Here is a 26,430-nt window from a genome sequence, read left to right on the forward strand (position 1 = left end):
TTTTTAAAACTGTCTACCTGTTGCTCTTATTCTTAAACAGAAGAAGCTAAAAGCTGACTGATTTTTCATATGAGTTTGTTTTGAAATTAAAGTCTTTTGCTGAGAACTGAATATAAGGAAATTATAATAAATACTGATATTATTGACTGATTAACAAACAGCGGCAACTAAAACTTGACTGAACTGCAATATGAAAATAGTTAAAAAATAGAGAGGTGAGCTCCAACTAAAGAAAGAATCCTACATAATTTCAGCGATGTATGTATATTCTGTATATTAAAGGACAGGACAGCAGGTGGCAGCGTTGGGCTCTGTCGTTGCTTTTAGCCAGGCTGAATGATAGAAGAAGAAAGGAAGATCACCATAGCAACAGTCCAACAAAGATGGCGGCTAAATTCAGGACCAGGGTACCTTGGTTTTCTTTGAACTGCTTTAGTTCATTCGTTTATATACTCGTATTTACTCTCACAGATTCATTAGAAGATGCACCGTCCCTTATGTCGAACGTGACACTGTTTGGTGATTCGAACGTAACTACTAACGGCACGGATGATTATGCGGAGCCTGCGTCCACAACACCACCACCGGACTACAGCAGCACTCTACAACCCAGTCTGAGCTCCGGACCGCTGCCTCTGTCCGCTCGCCTGCCTGCACCAGCCACTAATGGTAAAACCCCTTAAACACCTAAAGTGTTAAAAAAAAATGGCAACTTTTTTATTCTAAAAAATGGCACATTTAACTGAAGATATCATGACACATTTATTCTGCTCCCTTTCGCCTTTTATCCCCATTTTTAGTACAGAATAGACTATATTTTAGTACTTCTTGAAGCCCAGACTGCGTGTTTCTTTCAGTTGCTGACATCTGTCCTTGTGATGAGCAGAGAGACGTGTGTGACAGCAACTGCTGCTGTGACACAGCCTGTGGCGACCACGTTGCCTTGTTCACCGGCTGCTCGGTCACCTCTGTTGGGTAAGACCATAGATGCAAAGGTGCTGCTTCCTCCAGCATGTCTGATTGCTTTTGTCTCTTCAGTTTATATCTGTAGTCGCCAACTGATTATTTAATCACCCCAAGTTTTTAAAAAAAGCATCCTTTTTGATTTGCACATGTACCTATTTCTTAGTGGCAACAAGCAGTTGTGCAGTCGGGAGGTTGCATCGTACTCTTTAGCCAGCACAATAGATGGATATTCCACACTCCAGTCCTCCGTCCAGAGGGAGAGTCACACTGGTGTCTTCTGCATTCAGTCGCAGAATGGTGAGTTGTTTACAAGTGAAACATCATTTATCACGTGGTTATTTGCAGTTTACCTTTGTGAAGCGATAACTAAGTCCATCCCTTTAGATTGTGTTCTCTGTCGTAATATAGTCCAGCCTGAAGCTCCCTCTGTGGCCAGTTTGCTATGATGTTATACCGTATAGGGTAAAGTGTTTCACATAGAGTTGACATTAATGGTTTTTTTTGTTATTGTAGTCAAGATATTTGATAAGTTAGTATCCACATTTGGTTAAAAATCTTCAGTGTGTTTTGCTTTTAGGTTTTAGAGACTGTGCGTGTGTATATGCAGCATGCGTGCTTATATTTCAGAATCTGATCCATCATTAAGAGGTGAATAAATGTTAACATTAGCTGTTAATACTTTGTGGCTGACTTGAACTTAATGTTCACGTGTTTTATGTGAGAAAACACGTGCTCGTCATCCCTATTCTCGGACTCTGATCGACTGACTCTTCGCTCTGTCCAGGTGTCGATGGCTTATCGCACCCGTCTCCTGCTCTTCCTACTGACGACAACTTTGACTCACTCTTTCAACAGTCTACCAGATTTATTTTCAGCTCAGAAGAAAATGGTGGTCAGGTGTCCACTGCAGAGGACCCAGCCTTTTCTGGATATCGGGTGTGTCTTTATGTTAAAGAAGTAATTATTAGATTTATTATTATTGTGGAGTATTTCAAAATATCCGCTGTACGAGTGCCTTCAGATGGTGTATATTCACATTCTGCTGAGGAGTGTGGCGTTGGACGAACATAGATTATGTTGAATTTTTACAGCCAGGAGAAAACAAAAGAACAATAAATGCCAAATTAGCAATGCCTGTTAGTGTCATTATGGTGTTCATTTAGAATATAATGTCCTCACAATTTGTTTTGGTGTCTGTTTCCTTTAGTAATTGTGTTCAATCTGTGCTCATGGCTTTTCTTTTCAGTATGGGGATGTGCTGGGGACCAGAGAAGAGAGTGGAGAGAGAGGGCGGCTCTGGCTGCCAGCTCCCAGTGTGAGTGCGCGCTGTGTGGATACGAACCCTGCAGGTAACTGGGGTTCATTGTATAACGGAACTGAACAAGGATGTCTTGTATATGTATGCTTTCACTAACTGTAACTGGGTCCTGACAGCAGTCATTTCAGTAGGGAAATCCAGATTTTTATGACCGGCTGTGGAACAAGATGAGCGAGATATACGCGCGCGCGTGTGTGTATGTGATATATTTGGGTGTATGATGTATCTGTCTGTTGCTCTTCTCTTTCTGTCCTTCCCTCTTGCTCCATCTCCCCTTCTCCTCATCTGGCCATCAGCAGGAGGGTCACATATTTGTAGTTACTTTTGCTTGTCATTGTCTCCAAAGCATTCCTAATGGATCAGAGCAGTCGGTGTACCCGGCCTGTGGTCCTGGAGAGCGACTGCAGCACTCTGCCGACCCTCAACATGGACTCCTACACCAGTATTCAAGTGTTAGCTGTGAGTCCTGCATCTGCACTGGAAAAGCTCCAACATTGGCTCCTAATATTCAGTAAATTAATCAAGTCTTTTCCACTCAATAGGGGAAGAATGACAATGCATCAGTAAGTAAGATTTCCCTATCTATGTGTTGAAACTGTCCTTTTGTTTAAACAAACAGTGGCAGACTTGTTGGTTTTGGCAACACAGTAATTAGGACTATTGTCAGGCTCATCGTTTGCAAGGTATGAAAGTATCTGCTGCATTTAGTTTGCCAGCCGTGGTTAATGAATCAATCTGTCTCTTTTAATGTTCCATTTCATACATCTATGCTAGAGGTAGTTTGGGTGTAATAGTAGATGATGTCAACGGTAAATGTCATGTTTTTAATGTTTGCTGGAGGTTGTTCCAATGGAGATAAGCTCAGTCATCCTCCAGTCTGTGGAAGGGACTCAGACCCAACTCATGATGACAGCTGGAAAAGATCTCCGCCCTGTCCTCCTGAATCCGTCACTATGTGCTAATGTGGTGCTCAAGGTGAGAACCTCAATAAAATCCCTCAATATGTGGTATTATTTTAGTTTTCAGGCCAGTGCGCTTTCAGTTTTATTATATCCTCATTAACTGAAACAGACAAGATGACACAAATACAAATTACAATTGTTCTTTTGTCTTTTTAGGTTGCCTACCTGATGAAATACACCCCAGCTGGGGAAATAGTGAGCGTGGCGCTGTCTCTAGTGATCGGATTTGTCCATGAAACAGCTCTGCCTTTGCAACAGGAGTTTCAGATTGCATTTGTCCAGGTAAGTACAAACAGAGCTACACATACACAACTTGGTTTGGTCATGTGACTCTGTGTTGACATGTTTACACAAACTCATAACTTCTCTTTACAAAACCTTTGCATTGTTGAACTCAACATTCTGTTTATGAACTTGACAGGAGTTGTGTATCTCTGTTTGACTCTTTAAGGATGAGGATGAGGCGACTGTTCACTACAGTGGAAATCCAGGATATGTGATTGGACTTCCTCTTGTCTCAGGAACCAGAACCGCCGAATATCCATATGCACATTAATTTTTAGCTCAGATATTAGGAGGAATTGTGATGTAAAGGATTCTTGCTTCTGCCGTGTGTTGATGCTTGTCCTTAACAATCGTCTTCACTGGGATTGTTAGAAGTCTCAATCCCAGAGACACCTTGTCTGTGCTCTCCAGTAGTGAGAACCAGGATTGTCTCCAGGACCCACATCAGCGTTCACCCATCCTGTTCGGTGTTGACTTTGTGTCTGGCTGCTCCTTACGGTGAGACCTGCTCACACTCTCATTTCTCTCTAGATGCTGTTTCCTTTATATCTCTTTTGTCTCTGCAGAATGGAGGAAGTTGCCAACTGCTCCCTGGTCTCACAAACTATGTTAAGTGTTCTGAGAGGTTCAAACTATCCCCAGTATGTAGCTTCCTTTGGAAACTCCCCGTTAGAGAATCCTTTTGACTGGCTTCCTGTCATGAGCAACTTCAATCCCGGGGTAAGAAAGACCTTATGTCCTCAAAATATCTACTTTCTTTCAATTTCGGCATCAGTTTCTTGCAAAAAATATAACCATGACACTTGGATTTTTTTAAATCTAAAAATCAAAGTGCACACACCTTAGTGGGTGTTAATACCAATAATTTGAGACCATAATCAAGCACAATAGAGACATTTATGTGTTTTTGCATGAGCAGAACACAAGAAAGCTTTCCAGACACACCAAAATACTCATTTTACTTTTGTAAAATAAAAATGTTCATTGTATCAACAAAAGTGATAAACATTAAAATATAGTTCAAACATACATTCATTTGAAATAATCAACAGCCATAATTTACCAGTTTGTTCACGATTGACAGGAAACACAGAGCTGCAGCATCCCAGTATCATTTCAATTAGAAATCCAGTGGACCAATTATGGGTCCCTGGTGAACCCCCAGGCTCAGCTTGTAAGCATCAAGGAAGTGATACAAACCAACAAGAGCAGTTTGGTAAGACAGATTCCACAGATTGTAGCAGACAATGTGCAGCTTTGGCGTGATGACTGATGTCCTGTGGCGCGTTTCTTAGGCCTCGTTATCAGGAGGCAGCAACATCCTGCCCATCACCAGCTCGGTGTCTTTTGTAGCCGTCGGCGCTGCCGCTTCTCCTGGTTACAGAGCGATGCCCACCATCAACGCCAAACTGCCTGCTGACTTCTTCTTTCCTTTTGTCTAAACACTGTTCTTGTTACCAGTTACTGTATATAATGTGCATATTGTATATAAGATTTTTGTGTGACTCTTTTTTCATGGAATGTTGAATTAAAAAGACATTATTTTTTCACACCCTGAGCATTTTCACATTATTATACAGATGCAAATTCACTGATGCACAAGTTATCATTCTGTGGAGTTATTATACAAGCACTTATGTGACATGATTATCTAAACGTACAACAAAAATCTCATGATGAAGGTGGTATACTGGAGCTGGGAGGACTCGCTCCCTAGCAAGGAGCTAGAATTCTATGCTATGCTTCTTGAGGAGGGCTTGAAGCCTCTGCTTCTCTTGTTCCTGTAAAAGATGAGGTGTAAAAAATATTAGTCTGCATTCATAGTGGAAATAACTACACGAGTGATGAGGACACCTAAAGGTTAACACATGTTTGAGCACATTCTTTCAACACCCAGTCAGACATTAGCTACATAAAGCACAATCCACGATCGTCAAACAGTTTTTATTTCTTGATTTCATCGTAGCGAGCTTTAGCTTTTGCTAATGTAATGGTAAAGTCTTCATTTTCTGTGCAAGGACTCACCAACTTGTCGGCGAGTTCCTGAAGCTCTGTGACTCTCTGAACCAGGTGGTCGTAACTTTCCTTTAGTTTGTGCAGCTTCTGTTGTTCTCTTGTCTTCACGGACACCAGGATACCTGCAGTGGCCCAAATTAGGATGGTAATTGGAAAAAAGTCCATTAAAAATGTCACAGCTTTCTTTTCTCACTCAAAATGATCATTTACTGAACTAAGTAAATCTTAGGAGTGCCTTATAATGCCCTTTTCAGGCATGGCTCATTTGAGGTGGAATAACAGATGCTGCTGGGCAACATTCCAAGAGGCCATGGCCAGATTCTGGTCAGTCACATTGACTGAAACTTTCGTTTAAATGTTCACCAGATGGGTGCTGCTTTTCCACAAATCTATCACCATTATCATCCTCCTGACAATTCAACAATTCAACTAGTTCTCATGTTCAACACCCCAGTGACAGTGATTAGAAACAAACACCATGGCCTGGGACAGTAGGCAGATGTCCAGATTATATGAATAAAAGCTTTTTAAAACTATTTTTGTATCTCTTCAAAAGGGGATGTTGAACAGTTGAAAACAAATCTTCAAGCTAGCGTCACGTTGCTGAAGAAATAGCTCTGTTTGGATGTAATCATTTCAGTCAAAAGATATTTTAAATCCATGTAATATATGAAATGATGGCGCCAAGTGAATTTGCCTGCTTTATGGGCTCCGCATGCATCCAAGCTGGGTCATTTCATACCTGGGAAAGTGTTATTGGCAGAATGTACAACTGAGCAGCACAAAAAAACAACTAGAATTGTATTTTTTTACGGTTTTAAAGTGGCTCACAGGTGACTGTTACTGACCATTGATGATTCTTGCCACCCTCCACAGTCTGAGCAGGATGAGAAGACCTATCCCATCAAATGCGTCTTCACGGAAGATGAAAGCAACATCCAGCACGAAGGAAACGACCACCACCAAACCATCAAATACCTCGAACTTGTGATCGAAAAACTCCTTGCGGAAAGCAAAAAGCTTTCCAACCAGTTCCACCACGAAAAACGTCACAAGAGCCAAGCTCAGGTAATGAAACACCTGCAACAAAGTGTCGTTAAAGTGGCAGGATGATAAACTCAGAGGGTGTTTGGAGTGAACGGACAAATCTGTGTCTCACCTCAGGAATCACATTGCCATGATCCAGCTTTATAATAGACAGATCAAGGAGCAGCTCCACGAGAACAAAGATGGCATCCAAGATCACCAAACACACCACCAAAACCTGGAAGCAATGTCACACAATCAGGAGGAGGAAACTCTTGGTCTGATTGGTCAATCAAGGAAGCTAGTGTCTGCGCTCTGGTGGAGGATTTTCACACTCACTAATTTACATCAGTCTGTGATGTTGCTGCAGCAGCTTCCTTTTTACATACAAACTTCTCTTTTATTGCTTTTAACCTCTTTCCAAATGATAGAGCTGACACCTCTTCTAGGGTGGTCTATGGTGACTGGATTTTAGGTTATCCTCAACCATCTGTAGCTTCTGCTAACCTGTGTTTTGGTGTTTTGGATTGGATTTTTTTTTAAAAGAAAGAGCTCTTACACTGAGAGACCTCTTACAACTCAAAAGATGTCTGAGCAATATAAGAGGGAGATCATGTTGGTATACCTGGAAGCGATCAGAGCAATAGAGCCGTTTTAGAGATTCCCTGAAGGTTCGTGCCGTTGAGTATTGGCCAGTTGCGGAACTCAGCTCCTCGCTGTTCACATGCAGCTCTTCCTCCTCCAGTTGGGCTGGCTGCTCATCACCCACTGTCGTAAAAAACCTCAGGTATTGGGCCATGATGGAGACCTCTGAGATACGAGTGGCCCCACCACAGCAAGGCAACTCCTGAAAACCATGTTGATATGGATTTCATATTTGTCGTGCTGTATATTTAGTATTTTAAACATTTTTTATAATGAAATGATCCATTAAAATCTATGGCAACATCCTACCACAACAGTTGTGTTGCCAAAGACCCACAACAAAGCTTACAAAGAATCCTGCATGAATAACTTGCACATATATTCATGTTTTGTCATATAAGTAATCGTTGAACTAGATGTGTAATGACACCCCGACATTGCTTTTAAATATCATGTGACTTGATTCAGGCATGACAATAAAACAACCATGATATTTTTTTCACACAGTGAGAAACAAGTGATCAGTGATGCATCTTAAGCAGGAACACTTCCTGATTCTCAGGTACAGCTCGACTTCTATAGAAAGTAAAGCTCCAAAATTGTCGATTATTATTGTTGATAGCAGGAGAAGGAGTCAAGGGTTGAAATTAGAAGAGGATTATTGCCATAAGTGATAAATTAGCAACAACACTGTATTTACTTAAGACCCCAGTAATCTGGCTCAGAATGATGCAAAGGTAAATCATTGGATTTTGAATTTTAACACTTCTTTTTTAAAATGTCTTTACCTTCCAGTCTTTTGGGGTTTTTCAGTGGATACCTCCTTTGGTTAAAGTAGGTCTGTGCAATTTGGATATTTGTACACGACTGTTGTACATCCGAAGAATGAAAAATGTTGGACTGCAGTTAAGATTTCTCTCTCTCTCTCAATCTCGAACATCCGGGGCACCATCAGCTGGCCAGATTTCACCAGCTTCCTTCTTCTTTTTAAAGTTTTGCATAGCAAACTAAAACAAGCAAACTGGGGAGGGGAGCAGGGAGCCCCCATCCCAATATAAGAACAGCAAAACGGCAAAGTAAACCTCAGCAGTAGAGAAAACACACAAAAGTCGAATTATACACATGTTCAACAACAAAAACGATCTCCAAATTAAAAGATAGAAAAGACTGAAAGTCGAGAAATGATCTAAATTAAGATTATGAAAGCATGGCTTCGTTTTCCAGTTAGGAGGGCAGGGTGCTGCAGAACCTCGTGATGAAAACATCCGCCAAGCTTGGTTCGTTTTTGCAAAGCAAGCAATTTTTTTATGGCCGAGTTGAGCTTCACAAGAGAAAATCATTGACTTCTGCAGCCGCTGCGCACCAGCGCGGGGGGACTTACCTCCGCTCTGAGCGATGTCGTGGAGACTTTCTGGAGACCCAAGAAGTTAACACAGCAAAGAAAAATGATAAAATTAAAAAACTCCGCCTTCAAAGCAGCAACCAACCCCCGACCTGCAGCGTGTGCGCGCAGCCTCCTCCTCTGAACACGTCACATAGGTTCTTTAACAGCCATCCGCGTACCCAGTGGTACAGGGCGGAGAGGCTGTCAAACATTAAAACTGTATAAAAGAATGCATTTGTCCATTGTAATACTTCCAATGATGTGGAGATGCTGCTAGTGTGGGAAATGTAACGTCTCAGAAAATGGGAATATTGTCAGAAAGCTCTATATTGAGTAGGGGGAGCAGATCTGAGTTTGGGAAAAAAATGCGTTCGGAAGTCGGAATTTTCATCCGGAACACCCTCCGAGGTCGGATTTCCGATTGGGAAAGTGGGAGATTTCTCACTCCAGCCGAGTTATTTTTAAAGATGGCCCCGAGTGTGGACAGGGGAGCCTTCAGCGAGGGAGGGGCTCCATCATGAGCGACGCAGACAAACGCAACATAACTTTGACCATCCTCTAGTAGAATAAAATCCCGGACGACTTCGAAATTCCTTCAAAAGTGGATGCAAATGATTTCTGGGCCTTTAACTGGTCTCAGTCTGGTTCAGAAGGCTACACAAGAAAGTTGTCCAGAAGATGAGCACAGGATCTGGAGCAAGAGTGGAGATGCCCAAATTCCAAGCTGCTAGAGTTCCAGCGTAAAGTGTCTTTGTCAGTAATGGGGAACCATGTCATCTGCTGATGTTGCTGTGCTGTAGGCACGCTGGTAGCACAAGAGGTGCCGAGACACTTTCAGAGCACTGACGAGGTCTCCATGAACTGCCTGGGGCAGCTTATACAGTCACTTGATTGTGCATGTGTTCATTTTAGGAATCTTGTGAGTAAAAACTCAGTGTAAATAAACAAACACTCATCAGATTGACAAAAATATGCTACTTCATGTAAAGTAGCATATTTGAGCAAATATGGAGTGCTGTACCTATTCGTGGTTTTCAGTCAATTCCACTACTGTGATCAAACATTACTCAATATACACAACACAGTCCTGGATCGTGAATCTTTCAGATATTAAAATTTGGTTTAAGGTTAGGCCCAGGGTCTCCCAACATTGTTTTGCCAGAGGATGAGCTTTTAAGCTTTCATTTTAGGTCAGTTGCCTTGATGTCAGTTTGCTCTTAACTACCAAATAAGACTAAAATCTTCAGTAGATAAATCCAAATAGGCATCTATGAATATCAGAATCATGATTTTAAACATGCCAAGACCAATGATCTATGACCACCCTCTAATCTTGTGCTCAAAGCATGATTGAAACAGTTAACCATGCAATTGAAGCCAGTTTTCACTTCATTTCTGCTAAAGGTTTAGTCATTTACAAATAAAGTGGTCAAAATGAGAAAACCAATAAGCACATTTGCAGTTTCACAACTGTCTTCAAATCTAATTTTATTAGATTCCTTTGCAATAGTTCAGATAAACCCATTTCATTCACGTAATGGCTCAATCGAGTATAAAACATTGATCAGTCCTCTAAAACAATGCATGTGAACTGCCTCCAAGCAACGAGAGTATCCATTCATCATCTTTACACTGCAAATCAGACGCTACATGGAACGTCTGTTACATGACATAAAAATGCAACCCCAATAATCTGATCATTTTAATAGAAATGTGTCAACAAGCATTTCAGAAAAGTCACAACTGGAAACTCTGGTTTACATCTTTCAGTCGTAATACCGATTTCTTTGCATTTAAAACATTTGGTCTCATTTTTGCGTCTCTTCGCTCCAGATGTGGGGCAGCTGTGCACCTCAAACATGCACATCTAGGAGAACTGCCTTCATCTACCAATGTCACATTGTGATATTGATTTCATCATCTGAATAATCTGATGATCCCAGAGCTCCTCAGTCTGATCTGGACTCAGTGCATCTGCAGGTACACAACAGAAAAGTAGCATTAGACAGGTCAGGGAAAGCTAACCTGACGAGACATTGAAGTGTTTCAGGTCTTGAGTCAGGATCTGGTGAGTAGTTTTCACTAAAACCTGTGCCAAAGTCCTGAATTTCTCTTCCAATACCAGATTCCAGAGCAGAGACAAAGCATCTGCCATGGTAGTACACGATTGGTTCGAAACACTGCTGTAAAACGGTTGCTCTTGCACACATACCTCAGCTTCACATCCCTGCATGTGGGTGGTGCTCACGGAAGACAGCTGCTTCCCCCTGCAGATGTGGAGAAATTACATTAGTCAACTACAATAACCAGCGGTTCCATCACCCAACAGTTACTATGCTCAGGGTTTCAATGTCACCACAGTTTGTCTGCATGATGTGTTATATTTTTAGTCATCACTGCATTAAAGATGTTAAGACACAATTAGTCTCGTAATACTCACCATCATTGTGACATGACTGGGAGGGCTGCAAAGGCTTCATAAAAACACAAAAAGATCAGATCAAGAATTTAATGCATGTCTAATATTCAAGTGGTGTCATCTCAAAGAGCAACATAGACAGCAGTTGATAGTAAACATCAGATGCCAAGCTTCATTACCAAATTGTGGCCAAAGACAGATAAGCCCGATTGTTAGCAGATAAAAGCCAATTGTGCAGCCCTGTACTAGGCCTGTCCTGCTGTTGGCTCAGGACAGGCCACTCTCACTGGGCTAAACTCTGCAGCGGCTTAGCAGCAGCACACTCTAGGACAGAGTCTGCACAGCCGAGCTCGGATACAGAGCATTTCTCTACCAGCACTGTAACACTGAGCCAGACACATGACCTGGACAGCTGACTTAGGGCTGGGTACCTCATGGGTGGCCAACTCATCGCCTCCTCGCAAATTGAAATAGCCCAATTTTGAGATCTAAATATATATATATATATTTTTACCTCTAATAGTAAGAGTAAAGCATGATGGCGAAAATCTCATCACAGCTCTTCATCTCTTCACGTTTCTTCTGCAGACCATTGGTTCTATAAAGATAACATTGGTTAGAATCAAGATCTCTTCATTTCTAACACATCGGTAACAACCTTGCATAAACGCGGATCCATTCTTTCCAACTGCATGTTCTGTTTCGTTATAGCCAGTCGTGAGTACTTAATGCAAACAATAAACTTTCTTTCTTCAGCAATCGTAACGCACATTTAGGAGCCATTAACTTCTTGAAAGATACTAGAAACTTACGATCGCTCTTAAGATGCAAGCAATGTCCACGAGCCACATGGTTACCGTAGCACGAGAGAACAAGCGGAAGCCACGCAAACACTTAAGTAGCCTAATGTCGCACTGAATTATGGGAAAGGATGCTTCTTCTTCTTCTTTTCTTCTTGTGGTTCTTCTTCTACTGCAACTTATTTTTCTGTATTCAGTCCGAAAAACACGCACTTGCTTGCTGTGTCCGAAACCACACTCGTTACCTATTCACCACTCACTACATAGGCGAGTTAGCTTGAGTGAACGATATACCGGTAGTGCACTGAATTTGAAGTTCTAGTACTACGGCGCATGTTAATGACATCATAGCATCGCATAATAATTACGAGCCCGGTAGCCAGCAAAAACGCTCAGGTCCATTTAATTATTTTAACCTATCAATAAAACCAACGCATTCAGCGGTCCATTGTTTATTAATACACAATTTCCCCTTTAATTAACTTTATGTTAATAAATAAATATAAAGAGTAAAAAAATAAAATTAAAAATAATTTCTGATTAATAAAATAAATAATATACAGTGACATTTTCGCGCCATGATGTGATGGTACATTCTCAAGTCATATTCCACTGTAGTGCAAACATTTAATAAATACATTTTTGATCAAGAAATGGCTCTGATATTCATCTTTTTAAATATTCTTTTACTGAGATCCCATCATCTGGTGAGGCATAGACGTTTCCCAAGGACAATTTTGTCAGAGGTCAAAATGTAAAATTGTAAGAGGATGGGTGGGGGTGGCGACAGTGATGGTTGATTGATTGATTTACACATTTATGTCATATTTTAGGATGGTCATTTTGCATCCCTACTGAAAACAATTGTAAACTACACAGCGATTTCAGTTTTCACAAAAATGTTGCAATTTATCTAACAGCACAGTGTAATTGACATTTTTAAAAACATTTTTACCTACAGAAAAACCACCTATCACATTATTGTGTGAGGAACAGACATATTCCATTGCTGGTGATGTACATCAATGGCCAACTGACCTCCACCCAGACTTTCTCTCCGTAGACGGTGGCCAAACTTGTTGATGTCCTGCGCTCACCATTTGACCATGGCTAGTGTCTGCGGAGGTTTGTCTTGCTGTTCTGGCTGGCAAGCACAACCTCCTACCATGTGGTGTCGAGAGCACTCTCAAATCCATGCTCCACAGTATATGACATCATTCATAGGGTCTCACACAAAGTTCTGTCCCTAAAAAAACTGGACCATTCAATTTCCAACCCAGGAAGAAGTTCCAAATACTTGTGAGGGATTTCAGTGCCTGGCTGGATCACCAGCATTTGCCACTGTGGTGGGCCACACTGTCGGGTGCCACATCAGATTCGAGCCCCCTTAAGGCTATTTTAACAGAAAGCTATTTTATTGTATTTAACTTCAAGGAGTGTGTGATCAGCAGGGCCTTTTCATGGATATATTTACTGGCTACCCAGGCTCTGCAGTATGTTTATATCACTCCAACAAAATCTTAAACCTCCATTTTTAGTGTGACAACTATAGTAGAGTATAATTAAAACTCGAAATGGGGTAATGATGCTTATATTCACATAAATTCTAACATTTAACAGGAAGCACAAACATGTCACTTAAGTGAAAGAAAAAAAAAAACACTTCAATTAAGTAATACATTAAACACAGCGTAAAATATCTCTCCATGCCCCGGTTCAACGGCTCTTAATAGGTGGTCACGTGTTTCCACAAAAGCTGATGGGTATTACTGGGTCAGGGTGCATACGTTGATTGCATTACAGAGGGTATATGCTCAGGTTCAGGGAGTCACTAAAAGCATCACGTTCAAATATTTGGTTGTAGAAACTTTTGAATTAAGTTCAGTAGAGCAAACATTTGTTTGGCAAAGGTTCAGAATTGGTTTGAGGAGCACAATGACTTTGAAGAACTCCAAATTCCCCAGATCTCAAATAAATTCAATCAGTGGGATGTGCTGAACAGAAAGTCTGATCATTGAAATCCCACCTCATGACTTACAGAAATGAAAGGATCTGTTGCTTCCATCTTGGTGTCAGATATCACAATACTCTTTCACACATGTGCAGGCCTCAGGGCTGTTTTGCCAGCAAAAGCATTTTACTATGATGCAGACTAAGTTTACTTGATTTCATTTTACTTTTTGGAATCATTTTGGTGTTGCAGACACAAAAAAAGCACGGATGCATGCACACAGTTTCTGATGCTGCCCATATTCTGTAATTTATAATGTTTGACACATCTGTGGATATGGGAAAGTGACTCTTTGGACTTGTACAGATAGGCAACTAATGTTGACAGTTTATAATAATTTAAGTTCTACTGTTCAACTTTTTTTTTTAACCTTTCTTCCCTTTTAATTACATGCAGGCTATTCTAATAAGTAATAAAGAAAGATTCTTAAGAAAAAGTATTTTTATGGCCACCAGGGGGCACGACAGTCCAAGACAGAAATGGATGATGACGTTAGAGGATTAGAAAAGGCAAAAGTTGTCATTTGTTAAATGGGCAACAAAACAAAAAACAAATATATACTGAAAATCATCCTGCTACTAACTCTGAACAACAGCATGTTATGGTTCTAGATCAGGTTTTGTTCATATTTGAAAGAAAATGTTCTCCTCTCCTCTCCCCTCCTCTCCTCTCCTCTCCTCTCCTCTCCTCTCCTCTCCTCTCCTCTCCTCTCCTCTCCTCTCCTCTCCTCTCCTCTCCTCTCACACACTGTCTGATGTGGTTGTGTCTCCTGCTGTCTTCTCTAATTACATTTCATCTGCCACTGTTTTAGTTCTTGCTGTCTCAACTGTTATCCATTTTTGTAATATCTTAACCGTTCCTGTCTTCATTTGTAGTATCTCGTGTTACGTTGCCTTCTCAGTGTCATCTCCTGATCTTCTGTTTCTTCTGTTAATGTGTCTTGAGTTGTTGTGTATGTATGTACACACACACACACACACACACACACACACACACCACACACACACACACACACACACACACACACCACACACACACACACATCCACACATATAAAAAAAATCTCTTCTCCAGAGTTCATATTTATGTCCCTGAACAATCTGCATGATGAGGGCCTGGTGGTTGCTAGCTGGGTGCTGGGGTCTTAATTTGTGTAGCCACCACCTAATGGTGGATGATGAAGTAATTTAGGTTTCAGGCCAACGCAACTCTGTTGCTGGTGGGTAAGATGATGTTGTTGCTTTGTTTTGTTAATTGCATTCCTCATCATGCATGGTGTGGGTTTAAGTTCCTTCAGCAGCTCTCAGTCCTCTGATATGCTATCTTGGTGTCTCTGACGCCTCAGTTCAGTTCACACCTGTAAACATTGTATTGTTGTACACAAGATGTGATAGGAATGTTGTGGGCCTTGAGCTGTGGAGGGTCATAAGCATGCAGAGTGGGCACTGTAACTGTAACTTAACAACAGCACCCAGGCTGAGTAACTGTTAGCTTAATAAAGGGGCAATGTAAAGGTGAGTTTGTCCATAATAGGTAGAAGCGGCAACACGGATCAGTCCATCCATGGATGAATGGATGGATGGATTGTTGGTTGGATGGATGGATGATGGATGGATGGATGGATGGATGGATTGTTGGTTGGATGGATGATGGATTGTTGGTTGGATGGATGGATGATGGATGGATGGATGGTTGGTTGGATGGATGATGGATTGTTGGTTGGATGGATGGATGATGGATGATGGATGATGGATGATGGATGATGGATGGATGATGGATGAATGGATGATGGATGGATGGATGGATGGATGGATGATGGATGGATGGATGGATTGTTGGTTGGGTGGATGGATGGATGGATGGATGATGGATGGATGGATGGATGGATGGATGGATGGACGGATCGGAGGATGGGTGAGTGGGTGGGTGAGTGTTCGTCGATGTTGGGATGTGACTGTGTGCGTGGAACCCATGTACGTGGGCTGCCAATACTGGCTCACCTCAGCATCCTGTCTCTACACTGACTTCCTCACCTCCCAGCTAGAACAATAATAGACTCTGTCAGGTTGTCATGGTGATGATCAAAACACAGCCAATATGCATCAAACTGACAGATTTTTGCGCACATTCATGGCACTCACTGACAAATAAATAATAGTATACCTATTATGAGAATGACTTCACACACACACACACACACACACACACACCACACACACACACACACACACAACACACACACACACACACACACACACACACACACACACACAGCATGTTATCCATTAGAGTGTCCGTGCCACAGTTTCCTAATTCCTTTTCTTTACCTATTAATTTTTCTGCCCCATCTCTTCCTAAACAGATGAGAGGAGGCCTCTTTCACTATTCCATCCTTTACATTTCCAATAAATCACTGAAATTAACTCACTTTTTCCTCGGAGGATTAGTATTAAAGCTGAAGCACATGCTTTAGTTTTTTATGGTAGACGCTGAAAGAATGCGTTTCACATTCATGTGTCAGCTTTATTTCAGAGGTCTAGGGCTGCATGGAGTGGAACAAACGCAAACATAATTTGGTATTTTGAACAGATTTGTGTGACCTCGCTACATCCTTATGTAGAACATCCTCATGAGTAATGAAAATTGTTGGCTTCTATTATCAACCTCTTTTCCTTTTGGTTTAATTGCAGCCTAACTAAAAAGTGATGCAAAACTCATGTATCTGTTATGATTAAAGTGCATCTTTAAACATAAAATATTGAACAGACATATATGGCACTACGGTTTAGTTTTATGTTTGCTCAATTACGTTTTTTTAACAAGGAAAACACAATATGTTACAGCCTGCGGTTGTTTGTCTTGCTGTTAGAAAAACTGACTCAAAAGGTTATGAAAGGATTTTGATGAATATCAGGAAATGTTGATACTGATCCAAGGAAGATCCCATTAAGTTTCCAGATCCCGGAGGGAATTTTGACCTTTGACCTCCAGAAGATCATTGGTGATGATCAAAGCCAGGGGGCATACATATATGTATGTGTGTATGAAGACAACAGAGGTCTCCTTTCACAGAAACTAAATCTCAAATACAGGACGAGCGCCTGCCAAAAGCAGACAAACTTATTGAAGGTATTCAATATTGATTGGAGCATTAGCTTTGTCTGTAAGTTGCAATATGTGGAGAAATGAGCTGCCTGGCAGAGGTCTGCTTTGTTTCTGGTTCAAATTGTGGCCAAAGGAGTAAATTTCTAAACGCATCCAATGGTTTAAACCTTAAACAAAGACCATAAACTTGCATTGCACTTGCAAGTTACTTTGTATATTTTATATAGCAGACATTTAGAAGACATTAATCCAGGGAAAAAAATTTGTTCCCATGTCATTTTAATGCCCTCTCTTTAATCCAGCACAAACTGTTTACTCTCTAAAAATCACTTCCTTCCTAGAAGGCAAATTGTACAGAGGAAACTGATCCTTGCTTCCACAAGTGACATGAGGGTGACAAGAGGAGCCCAAACATCAGAGAAGGAAGATCTAAACTGAACTCAACACAGAGATGAAAATTTATGGACATCCTATTCTTACGAGCGTTTCAGGAGCCTATGGGATGGTCTGTCCTGACCTTCACCTTTCCTTTTATAAGCTATCTTTCCCTCCCTCAGGAGAGTATGATGTCATGTTTTAGTTCCAGCCTATCCCACGGGACCATAACCAATCAGGCAAAGTGCTCTCCCCCCACTGAACTTCTTAACACTTGAATCCCCACACAATCAGGCTCCTGACCGGTCACCTTAACTTTATGTCTTCTGTGACGCCTGCCATTAGTGTGTATGGATGAAACTTTACACAGATGACTCAATCTATGTGCTGGAGTCTATTAATCTGTGTTAAACTGTGAGCTATTTTACACGACCAGCTAGCCTCTCTCTCTCTCACTCACTCACACACACACACACACACACACACACACACACACACACACACACACACACACACACACAAAGATACATGCACATGCCCGCACAAACCGCAGGTAATACTTTTTATGAGATAACTCACATAATCACACTTAAAAGCCTTGTAATCATCGAAATTGGGAGGTCTACAGGGAAAATCAGTACACGAGTACATGCATGCTCATAAACAAAGACCTGCACAAGTGCTCGTGTGAAGACATTGCATGATTCTAAGCATTTCAAGTGCTTCAATATATGTAATATCTAACCATAGGTACTACAAAAGCAATGAATATATGTGCAGCCTGATTGCTGGACATGATACTACCATGGCAAATGTTGCAAGGATAAAGACAAGGAGCTTCCGACAATTTAAAAGATTATAAAAATGTAGATTAACGCAGCTCTTTGTTTGTATTGCTTGCAAAGTAAAAAACACTCTCCTCATCGCCCATTCTCACCTGTCACGGATCAAACACATGAGCGCAGGGAGAATTCTGGTTATCAATTGGTGCTCTCAGCCTCTCAGTCACAGACTTGATGCCTACAAGCATCTCTGTGACGTTTTTAGAGTCATTTTTTAAGCTGGAGAATACATCAAACAGTGAGGTAACAGATAAAGCCAACATGGTTGCCTGTGTATATCCATCAGATCTGGACAGCAATCTCAGAGATGAACTTATTCCCATCAGACTTTTCTTTATCAGACCTGACAGATTGAATGCGCCTCCCTCCAAACTCCTGACACAAAAGCCAAAATGGATTGCAGTCAACATTCCCAATGTTTGCATTGTAACAGCAACATATCAGATGCTGCCTGTGACAAACGGAGAGGGAGAGTGGTCATTTTCTCACATATCATGGATTAAAAATGAACTTTATACAATGATGATCCAGAGATGCCTACCAATAACCTGTCACTCATTGCCAAAAAATGAAATTACACTTTTAAAAATTAATGATTACTCCAATCTGACTGTAAATAGACAATTGAAGTGGATGTAAAGACATGAGGAGTGAAAGCTTCTTGGTTCTTGGTGCAGACAAAACATGGAGAGTGTTCTGATAGTCAGGGGAAGTGTCAGAAAAATTTCACAGCACTGCCGAAGTACCCTTGAGCAAGGTACCAAACCTGCAGTTGATCATATGAATGCCATGAATGGTAACTCATCCAGGGGTGGACCTGCTTTCACGCATTGTGTAGCCTTCCCGTGGCTCCAAAACGGATAAAGGAGCTAATTACGTACACATACTGTAATTAACATGAGAGAATCACTAATAACAATGCCAAGATATTGTATGACCTATGCCCTATATTTATATGACAGCCCTTGGGCTTGTAGGCTTATTGCTGGTGATGGTAATGATGTGAAGGATGTGGTAGAAACCATTCACCAGGTAATGGTTTATTTCTGAATAAATGATCCATGACTGTAAAAGTAATTTACAGTTTATAGTGACACCTCAACAACAGAGTTCAAATGTATTGTTGACAAAAATCTGTCTAAAAGCTGTCTAACAAAATGTGAACTAAGTCTCACATTTGTCATCAAATCTATGGGCTGTTATACAGACTTAGATGGATAAAAGATGGAGAGATGTTTGATTTCATTAAGACTAAGGAATAAGGAATAAAAGTAAATCTGCACTCTGATAAATGACCCTTTCCCCCCATTTTAACCATACTTATTTTGCAAAGTATACCAATGAATCTTTCACCTTTAGGGATATTTAATATCATGGACCCAACACAATCTTTCCTGCCTGTAAAGAATATCCTCAAATGAATATAAATGCTTCTCATGCGGCTCATATTTATTTATCTATGAGAATGATGACAAAGGTAAGTATAAGTATAGAATATGTGAGAAAAACCTGTCCTGAGGGATTTATACTAATTTATAACTTTTCTGCAAGGTGCCTTCTGCACCCCTCCCACTGCATCATTGTGTCTGCTTTCTATTCATTTAAAGCCAAACTGCCTCATTAAATCCCCTCTTAGTGAATCAGTCTCTCTCTCTCTCTCTGTCTTTCTAGTCCCTGCTGGCAGTGAGCTCTAATAAGAAAACACAGGGGACTAACATCATAATTAAGTTAATGTAGATTTGCATGTCCCTTTTCTCCTCTGTCTGTTCACCCAGACACAGGAACACATTCTCTCTCTCTCTCTGCAGGGACTAACTGATAGCACCCATTACTGTCAGGCTCATCTGCGTCTAATTGGCTGTGATTGGAGCCTGTTGCCCCCTGAGGGAGGGGCCTCAGATTCAATTAAAGTGTGTGATTGGTCCCTTTAAATATTTAATGTCCAGGACTAAAAACAGCCAGAGCAACACTTCCTGGAATCAAAGTCACGATGACCAATGTCAGAGTCATAGTGTGTGTTGGCTCATTTAGTGTCTTTATACCCAGATCACAGGACAATGTCTTATTTCTGGAGCGTGTGTATCAAACAGGTGTGTTGAGTGTGTCTACATGCATATGTAGGTCGTGCATATATGCATGAAAAGCTGGCAGCTTTATTTCCTTAACTCCTATTCTGTGTGTTTTGTGCTGTATGTGTGAGGATTTTTGCCTGTGTGTGTGAAAGTGTGTGTGTGTTTGTGTGCGTCCATTAATCTGGCAGGCTCAGGATGGGAGCCCATGTGTAGGCTGAAAACTTTAAAGTACACACATTATTTTAACTTTCCAGTTGCCAGTGCGCACACACATGCACACGCACGCACGCACACGCACCGCACACGCACAATTGGCCGTGACGTAAACAGTAAACTAACAGTAAACTCTAAAGAGAATGTGAACAACACGTACAAGGTTCCTGCGAATAAATGCTATTTTGCAGTTCAGTAGATGGTGGTAATCCTCACCTGATGGACACTGACAAAAACATATGGGGAGGAGATTGAGTGGGAGGAAGATGTCAGTGAGTATCAAGGAGTGTGTGAAGAGAGAAAGAGCAGATGAACAAACAGATGGAGAGGTGTCTCCACGGTCATCTAATTAAAGGTGTTTTTTTGCATAGTAAATAACACATGCAACCTCCAGTGTGTAATCTTCTCCTCTAATCACCTGACATGAAAAAAGAGGATCATTTGTGCTTGGTCTCTTCCTGTTATTACAATTAGGCACTGCTGCTGTGATCAACTGGACCCAAAATTTATGCAGTAGGAACCAACTGTGCAGTCCTGTTTTTTCCAGACTTGGCTCACTGAAGATGCATGCCTGCAGTTTTTGGGTGAACCGACTGAAGCAGTTTCCCGATAATTTCACCTGCTGTATCCTAAATGCAACCTTCAGCTGCTCTTAGTTGTGCCAAGATCAAAAGCCGAAAGCTGGGAGTGCTTGAATGTGAAGAAGTAAGACATTTTAAATGTTTCTCACATGGAATGCACACATACACAGGCACGTGCATGTGCACACGCACTAGATTTGCTTTACAGAGCAACTAAACTCACAAGTTTGTGGTCCTTAAGTGGGACGAAGTCATAAAACAATGTGACAGTGAATAACAGTTGTTCAAGTCTATTTTCTTCATTTTATGATGATCAAGTCAGTTGTGAAAGAGTATCTAAGTTACATCACCGTCCATCATTTATTTTAATGACTTTGAGTCTTGAGTGTATAAGTGATGATGTCATTCTGTATCTCTAAAGGCAGTTAGTGTAGGACTGTTAGGACTGTGCAGGGTTATAAAGGCAGCACTTAACCCCCTATTTATGATATCGAACATAATCAAGGGAGAATGTTCCTGTCTGATGCTGCATGCTGTGTATTTGCTAATTTTGCACTTTTCACACAGCTCTCAGACAGAAATTGCCTAGAACTTTTATATGACATACAGTTAAATAGAAAAGAGTTCAGAGATAAACAATTACTTTCCTGGAAAAGACTGAAATGTTTAACAGGGCTGCACTTATAATTACAGTCCTGGTGACAGCACATTTATGCATAACTGTGGGATACTCTGTTTCAGCAGATGTGATATATAACTGAAGAAAAAGAAAAGGCTTTAGCAACACTGATCTCTGTCACTAAAGAAAAGTGCAGTTAAAAGAAAACACAGGCAGAAGTTTGCTGCCTGGACTGAGCTTCGCATCAAGCTGAGAGTAAATGCCTGTGAGCGAGATAGACAGAGATATGGATAAAGGAAAGGAATAAAAAGGGGAGGAATTGCCTGTATGATGGGCTGTTGTGATGGATCACAAGATGGAGAAGGAGAGAATACAGGGAAAATACAGGGAAATACAAAGAGATGTGGCGAGTGAGGTAGAGGCACACAAGAGATAGAGAGAGAGACAGAAAAGGATATCGGACAAATAAAATGCTGAAGTCAGGGTACAGGTAGTCTAAATTTTATTTGCTGAGTGTTGGACTATGATATATGAGCACAGATTAGCCTTATTAAACCACCTTTGTTCACAGAATTTTATTGCCTTTAACCAATTTGAATCGGGCTACATCCTTAACAGTGTGCTGCCTGTCAGTCTGTTGTACGGATGTACGTATCAGCGTTGTGTGGATAGAGCAGAGACACTGATTACACTGTTATCACATCAAAACAACAATCATTATATTAGTATTATCTTCAGTAGACTATAATAATCACATGGATCTTGTATATACAGTCTGTTTACAACATATGTTCACTTTTAGCTGCATTTTTGAAGCGTCTGCTTGTGTGTGTGTGATCGAGAGTGAGTGCATGCGTGCGTGTGTGTACATGCAGTAATGCGCTGCTGCTCGGTCGTTTAGCTTGTTGACACTTTGGGGTCAGAGCCATGCAGGGTGAATGGTGTTGGCTGACAGCGTGGAACCTCTTCATTATCCAGCCATAATGTTCTCATCGCCATTGGCTCCCTCCAGTCTACCTCCTATGTCCCCTCACCACCACCAACGCTATGCAAACTGCCACCACCCTCCATCATTCTCTCTTCTTCTTTTCCCCAATCTCTCCCATCTCCTCCTTTCACCTGACTTGCTGCCCTGCTCTCCAAGCTGCATTTAGCCACTGTTAATTCAGCTCCAGCTTGCTTCATATCTGTTTAATTCTCTCTCCTTCAGACTCCCTCTCACTTTCTTTCTCTTCAGCTGTGACCCCATTCTACTGTAGACATTTCTTTTTCTCAACTTCATGCTCCCCTCATCATTTCTTACCTTAATTTATCACTCCTCTTTGATTTACAGGCTTTGCTGCAGTGACTTTTTGACACAAACTATATTTACAATAAAAAATGAGCTTTTTCAGAAGGTGTCAAACAATATTTTGTGCAACCAAATCCTATTAAAATTGTAAATGGAAGTTTTTGGACATAGGGGAAAAGGGATATTGCTTATAATGCCAAACCAGTCAGCTATTTGTTATATTAGTTCCACATTGGATTAACTTTATGCCATCATGAGTTCTCATGAGTTCTTGTAGGGAGTTGTAACCTTTTTGTATCCTTATCGCAGGTCTTTTTTCAGATTTTCTACACGCAGATTTGCATTTTACATTGGTGTAATTGTTAATTGTGGAAAATGCCTCTATTATCTGATAAAACAAAAGCAGAAGATGGCTGTCTTGAGAGAAAACCCTCACAGAAGAAAGTGAGCTCACATGGTAAGTTGAAAAGTTAAAGATAATGTATGTCAAATGTCCAGCCTGGTTGTAGCTTAATTAACAAACACTGGCTTTATTCTGAGAAGAAGGTCACAGCAACACTGTAAACATTTAAGCTTTAAAGAAGAAAACCTTACAATTCTGACATGACAGTTATTATGTTGATGTTTTGCCACCCCAAAATTAACTTAACATTTTGGTGAGTAACAAGTGTGTTTACATACTCAATGAAATTGGACGACACTTGTTGATCGATTGGCGAGCATAATTTATCCAACCAGGCTGTGTCTACAAAGGCGTTTTCCTCAACCAGATTATGGGCGGAGTCAATCCCCCTCCCCCAATGCTAGTTGGGGGTTTGCTGTTTTACTTTGATGTTGGGCCACACTGGTTGACCTTTAACCCCACCCCACAACAATCCCTAAAGAAGCTAGCCAGGGAGGTACCAGCCACAGCTAAATCAACAGCAGCGATGGACGAGTTCATGCATCAATGCTTGGTTATTGTTTGTATGCTCCACTTTTGGAGCACCAAAGAGCCACCACGACCACGGTGTTAATGGTGGTGCATGCAGTAAATCCCAGCTCTTCGCTTTGAAGTTGTCCTTAGCTGGACGATACCTCACCTTTACCTATCTGTCCTCCATTAATACATTCTCCCCCCAATGCTGAGCCCTATTTTCTCTCTGACTCTTATTTCTCTTTTGACTGCCAACTTACTTCACTCTGCTACTTCTTGCCCCTCCACTGCTCTTCCAGCCACTCAATACATTCAATTTACTTTCCCCTCTAATCTGCCACTCCATTCATCCCACGCTCCCTTCATTATCTGCCCCTATCTCCTTTTGCCTTCTGTCCTCTTCTTCCTGCTGGCTTGTTTGAAGGATACATTCAAGGGTCTTCGTTTTCCTTCCATTCAATAGCTCATACACACTTGCTTCAACAGTTATATGTGTGTGGGTTGTGCACACTTATCTATGGTTGGTTATCCTCATGCAGCAGGACACGCATTCATAAAAATAAAGTACTAAATTAATTTCTTATAACATCTATTAAATACTGTGTTCTGAGTTACAATGTAGTGCTTTTTCTTTGTGAAGCTCATCCAGATGCAGAAAACAGAGCATGCTAGCTTTATAAAGCATCTCCTGTGCTATGCATGCTTAACACCTCATACAAATGGTTCCAGGTTCTGCTCTCAATCTGGCCTAGTCTAAAAGTGTCCCCTTTTTCTATGAATGTGTAAGATGAATGGCTGGTGATTTGCCAAGTTTGTATCTCTCCCAGTGATCATGATGATAGACTGTAGCACTCCCACCATGCTAAGTAGGGAGAAACCGCTGTTAGGACAGAGGGATTAACAGGATGTTTAGATTTTTGAGAATTCTTCAAATTTTAAAGGCAAACAGGTGAGGTTGTGTCAAAAAGATGAGTGAGCTCTGCACAGGTCAGCACATGCTTCACTGGCTGTACTTAGCAGAGCAAGATAGCAACACGTTCAATGTTGTTTATTTTGATATGTTCATATAATTTTGTGTGGGACAGTGTAGTCACCTATGGCAACAGTTTAACTACTGATGGACACTTTAATATTTCCTACCAATCCCAGTCACGATGACACCAGTCACAAGATTTGCTAGCTGGTGTGTTAATTAAGAATGGCTGAGAAAGATTCTCCTTGATTTAAGTCAGCCAGGAGGTGCCGGGTCTATTTTTTTTTTTTTTGCGGTGCTCATCCCTCCAAAACATTGTAGGTGTATTCCTTGGACAAATAGCACAGGTCTAGGGCAGTTGTCTTTAAGGTGGATGCTGTTGTAGACTTAAAAATGTCTTTTTTGATTAGATTTATAATTAAGGTGACCACAGAAATGCCCTCACTTATGCTGCTAAATGCCTAGACTGCTGGGTTCTCTGATAATGCTCTGGCACCCCTCACTCCTTCATCTACCCATAAAACATTATCTATAAATTCATGTCACATAAATGCTTTTAATCTTGCTGGAGCCGGTCTATTTTACCTCTAGTTCTGCTGATTCGGAATGTGGTCACGATCTGAAGGTTGACTGGCCCAGACTTCCATATGGGGCATCTCAAGATGCAACTGGGCTCATGGACTTGTTTTCTATTACCAGTGAGACCTTCTTTCATGTAAAGATTATACACTAACTCCTGTAGCTCTAATTATAATGAACATAGACACATTGCTGATGTCAATGATGATGTTCTTGGTATAGGAGGCATGTCTGTCCATCTCAGTGAGAGGGATTGCTAATGTGTATTTACTTCACAACTCCAGAGTCCTGTACTGGGTGCTCAGAAAGAAGGATGGACATTACCTTGGTCAATGCACACAGTAGCAGACTCTTAGTAGTCAAACCAGCGCTAATACTTCACGTTCATCCCTTTGTCTCTCCTTCTCTATCCCTCCCTGTCGCCGCCCCCTTTCTCCCTGCATCTCTCTCACCTGTTCATTTGTTGCTGTTTGACAGTTTTCATTATTGCCCTGGCACTAGCTCAGCATGTCCTGCCAAAACATGACGCTGAAATGGAATTTAAGAAAAAGAGTGTGTGGGAGATTGTAAATGAAGCAAGGGAGGAAGATGCTGACAGAGAAAAGCAGAGGGCGATCAAATGAAATAAAAGCAAAGAACAAACAAGGAGCAATGTCAGACCTTGAGGGGATGCTGCAGCATCATTGAGAGTAATGAAATTGCCAGAATGACGATCAAGCAGCACCAAGTAGCACTGACGATAGATACTAACAGGATGATGTAAATACCCCAGCGTTTACAACAGGTAGCTGCTGTTAGTATTTGCCTCCATTGTATTTTCAGTTGTCAGACATGTTTGTAATACTCCTCATTAAATCTGCCAAAACAGACATGTTGTTGGCCTGTAAAGGCTGCTCACAGAGTGAGGAGGTAATAGACGTTACCGTATCTTTTTATACAGCTAAAACATTGGGGAAGTTTCACATTACGCATGACTGTTTCATACCATCCATCTATCTTCTGCCACTTATCCAGAGTTGGTTTGCAGGGAGC

General features: G+C 41.1%; 2 protein-coding genes, 1 long non-coding RNA gene and 1 other non-coding gene across 5 annotated transcripts; 1 reads left to right on the forward strand and 3 right to left on the reverse strand.

Annotated features, from left to right (window-relative positions):
• The first annotated feature begins 349 nt into the window (after positions 1 to 349).
• LOC130531783 (tectonic-1-like) lies at positions 350 to 5,083 on the forward strand. The gene is made up of 14 exons (XM_057043924.1): positions 350 to 669; positions 858 to 975; positions 1,130 to 1,263; positions 1,751 to 1,902; positions 2,213 to 2,315; positions 2,631 to 2,743; positions 2,827 to 2,847; positions 3,125 to 3,259; positions 3,403 to 3,528; positions 3,698 to 3,783; positions 3,892 to 4,029; positions 4,098 to 4,251; positions 4,616 to 4,747; positions 4,827 to 5,083. The coding sequence occupies exons 1-14, from the start codon at positions 384 to 386 to the stop codon at positions 4,971 to 4,973; spliced, it is 1,845 nt and encodes a 614-aa protein (XP_056899904.1). The 5' UTR covers positions 350 to 383; the 3' UTR covers positions 4,974 to 5,083.
• Positions 4,410 to 9,295, reverse strand: hvcn1 (hydrogen voltage-gated channel 1). Of its 2 annotated transcripts, none has more exons than XM_057043969.1 (6): positions 8,600 to 9,295; positions 7,199 to 7,420; positions 6,707 to 6,811; positions 6,396 to 6,627; positions 5,557 to 5,669; positions 4,410 to 5,312 (listed from the first exon to the last, which is right to left on the reverse strand). In XM_057043969.1, exons 2-6 carry the CDS (start codon positions 7,370 to 7,372, stop codon positions 5,256 to 5,258), a joined length of 681 nt encoding a protein of 226 aa, XP_056899949.1. In that variant the 5' UTR covers positions 7,373 to 7,420; positions 8,600 to 9,295; the 3' UTR covers positions 4,410 to 5,255. The 2 variants fall into 2 exon arrangements, with proteins under 2 accessions (XP_056899949.1, XP_056899948.1); XM_057043968.1 differs by lacking the exon at positions 8,600 to 9,295 and adding an exon at positions 8,007 to 8,567.
• A 778-nt stretch (positions 9,296 to 10,073) lies between these two features.
• Positions 10,074 to 12,119, reverse strand: LOC130531807 (uncharacterized). The gene is made up of 5 exons (XR_008952193.1): positions 11,834 to 12,119; positions 11,536 to 11,619; positions 11,043 to 11,076; positions 10,815 to 10,869; positions 10,074 to 10,576 (listed from the first exon to the last, which is right to left on the reverse strand). It is a non-coding gene; the product is annotated as an uncharacterized LOC130531807 (long non-coding RNA).
• Positions 11,251 to 11,449, reverse strand: LOC130531935 (small nucleolar RNA SNORA74). The gene has a single exon (XR_008952236.1). It is a non-coding gene; the product is annotated as a small nucleolar RNA SNORA74 (small nucleolar RNA).
• Positions 12,120 to 26,430: the final 14,311 nt, after the last annotated feature.

The sequence above is a fragment of the Takifugu flavidus genome, chromosome 9 (genome assembly GCF_003711565.1).
Source record: "Takifugu flavidus isolate HTHZ2018 chromosome 9, ASM371156v2, whole genome shotgun sequence".
Taxonomy (NCBI): Eukaryota; Metazoa; Chordata; class Actinopteri; order Tetraodontiformes; family Tetraodontidae; genus Takifugu; species Takifugu flavidus.

Excerpts from the sequence above, each read along its gene's own strand:
- LOC130531783 (XM_057043924.1), top strand. The coding sequence starts at position 384 with ATGGCGGCTAAATTCAGGACCAGGGTACCTTGGTTTTCTTTGAACTGC. Across the intron at positions 1,264-1,750 it reads CTGCATTCAGTCGCAGAATG|GTGTCGATGGCTTATCGCAC; the intron begins GTGAGTTGTTTA and ends CGCTCTGTCCAG. Across the intron at positions 2,848-3,124 it reads GGAAGAATGACAATGCATCA|GTTGTTCCAATGGAGATAAG; the intron begins GTAAGTAAGATT and ends TGTTTGCTGGAG.
- hvcn1 (XM_057043969.1), bottom strand. The coding sequence starts at position 7,372 with ATGGCCCAATACCTGAGGTTTTTTACGACAGTGGGTGATGAGCAGCCA. Across the intron at positions 6,812-7,198 it reads ATTGCTCTGATCGCTTCCAG|GTTTTGGTGGTGTGTTTGGT; the intron begins GTATACCAACAT and ends CATTGCTTCCAG. Across the intron at positions 5,670-6,395 it reads GGTGGCAAGAATCATCAATG|GTATCCTGGTGTCCGTGAAG; the intron begins GTCAGTAACAGT and ends GGGCCACTGCAG.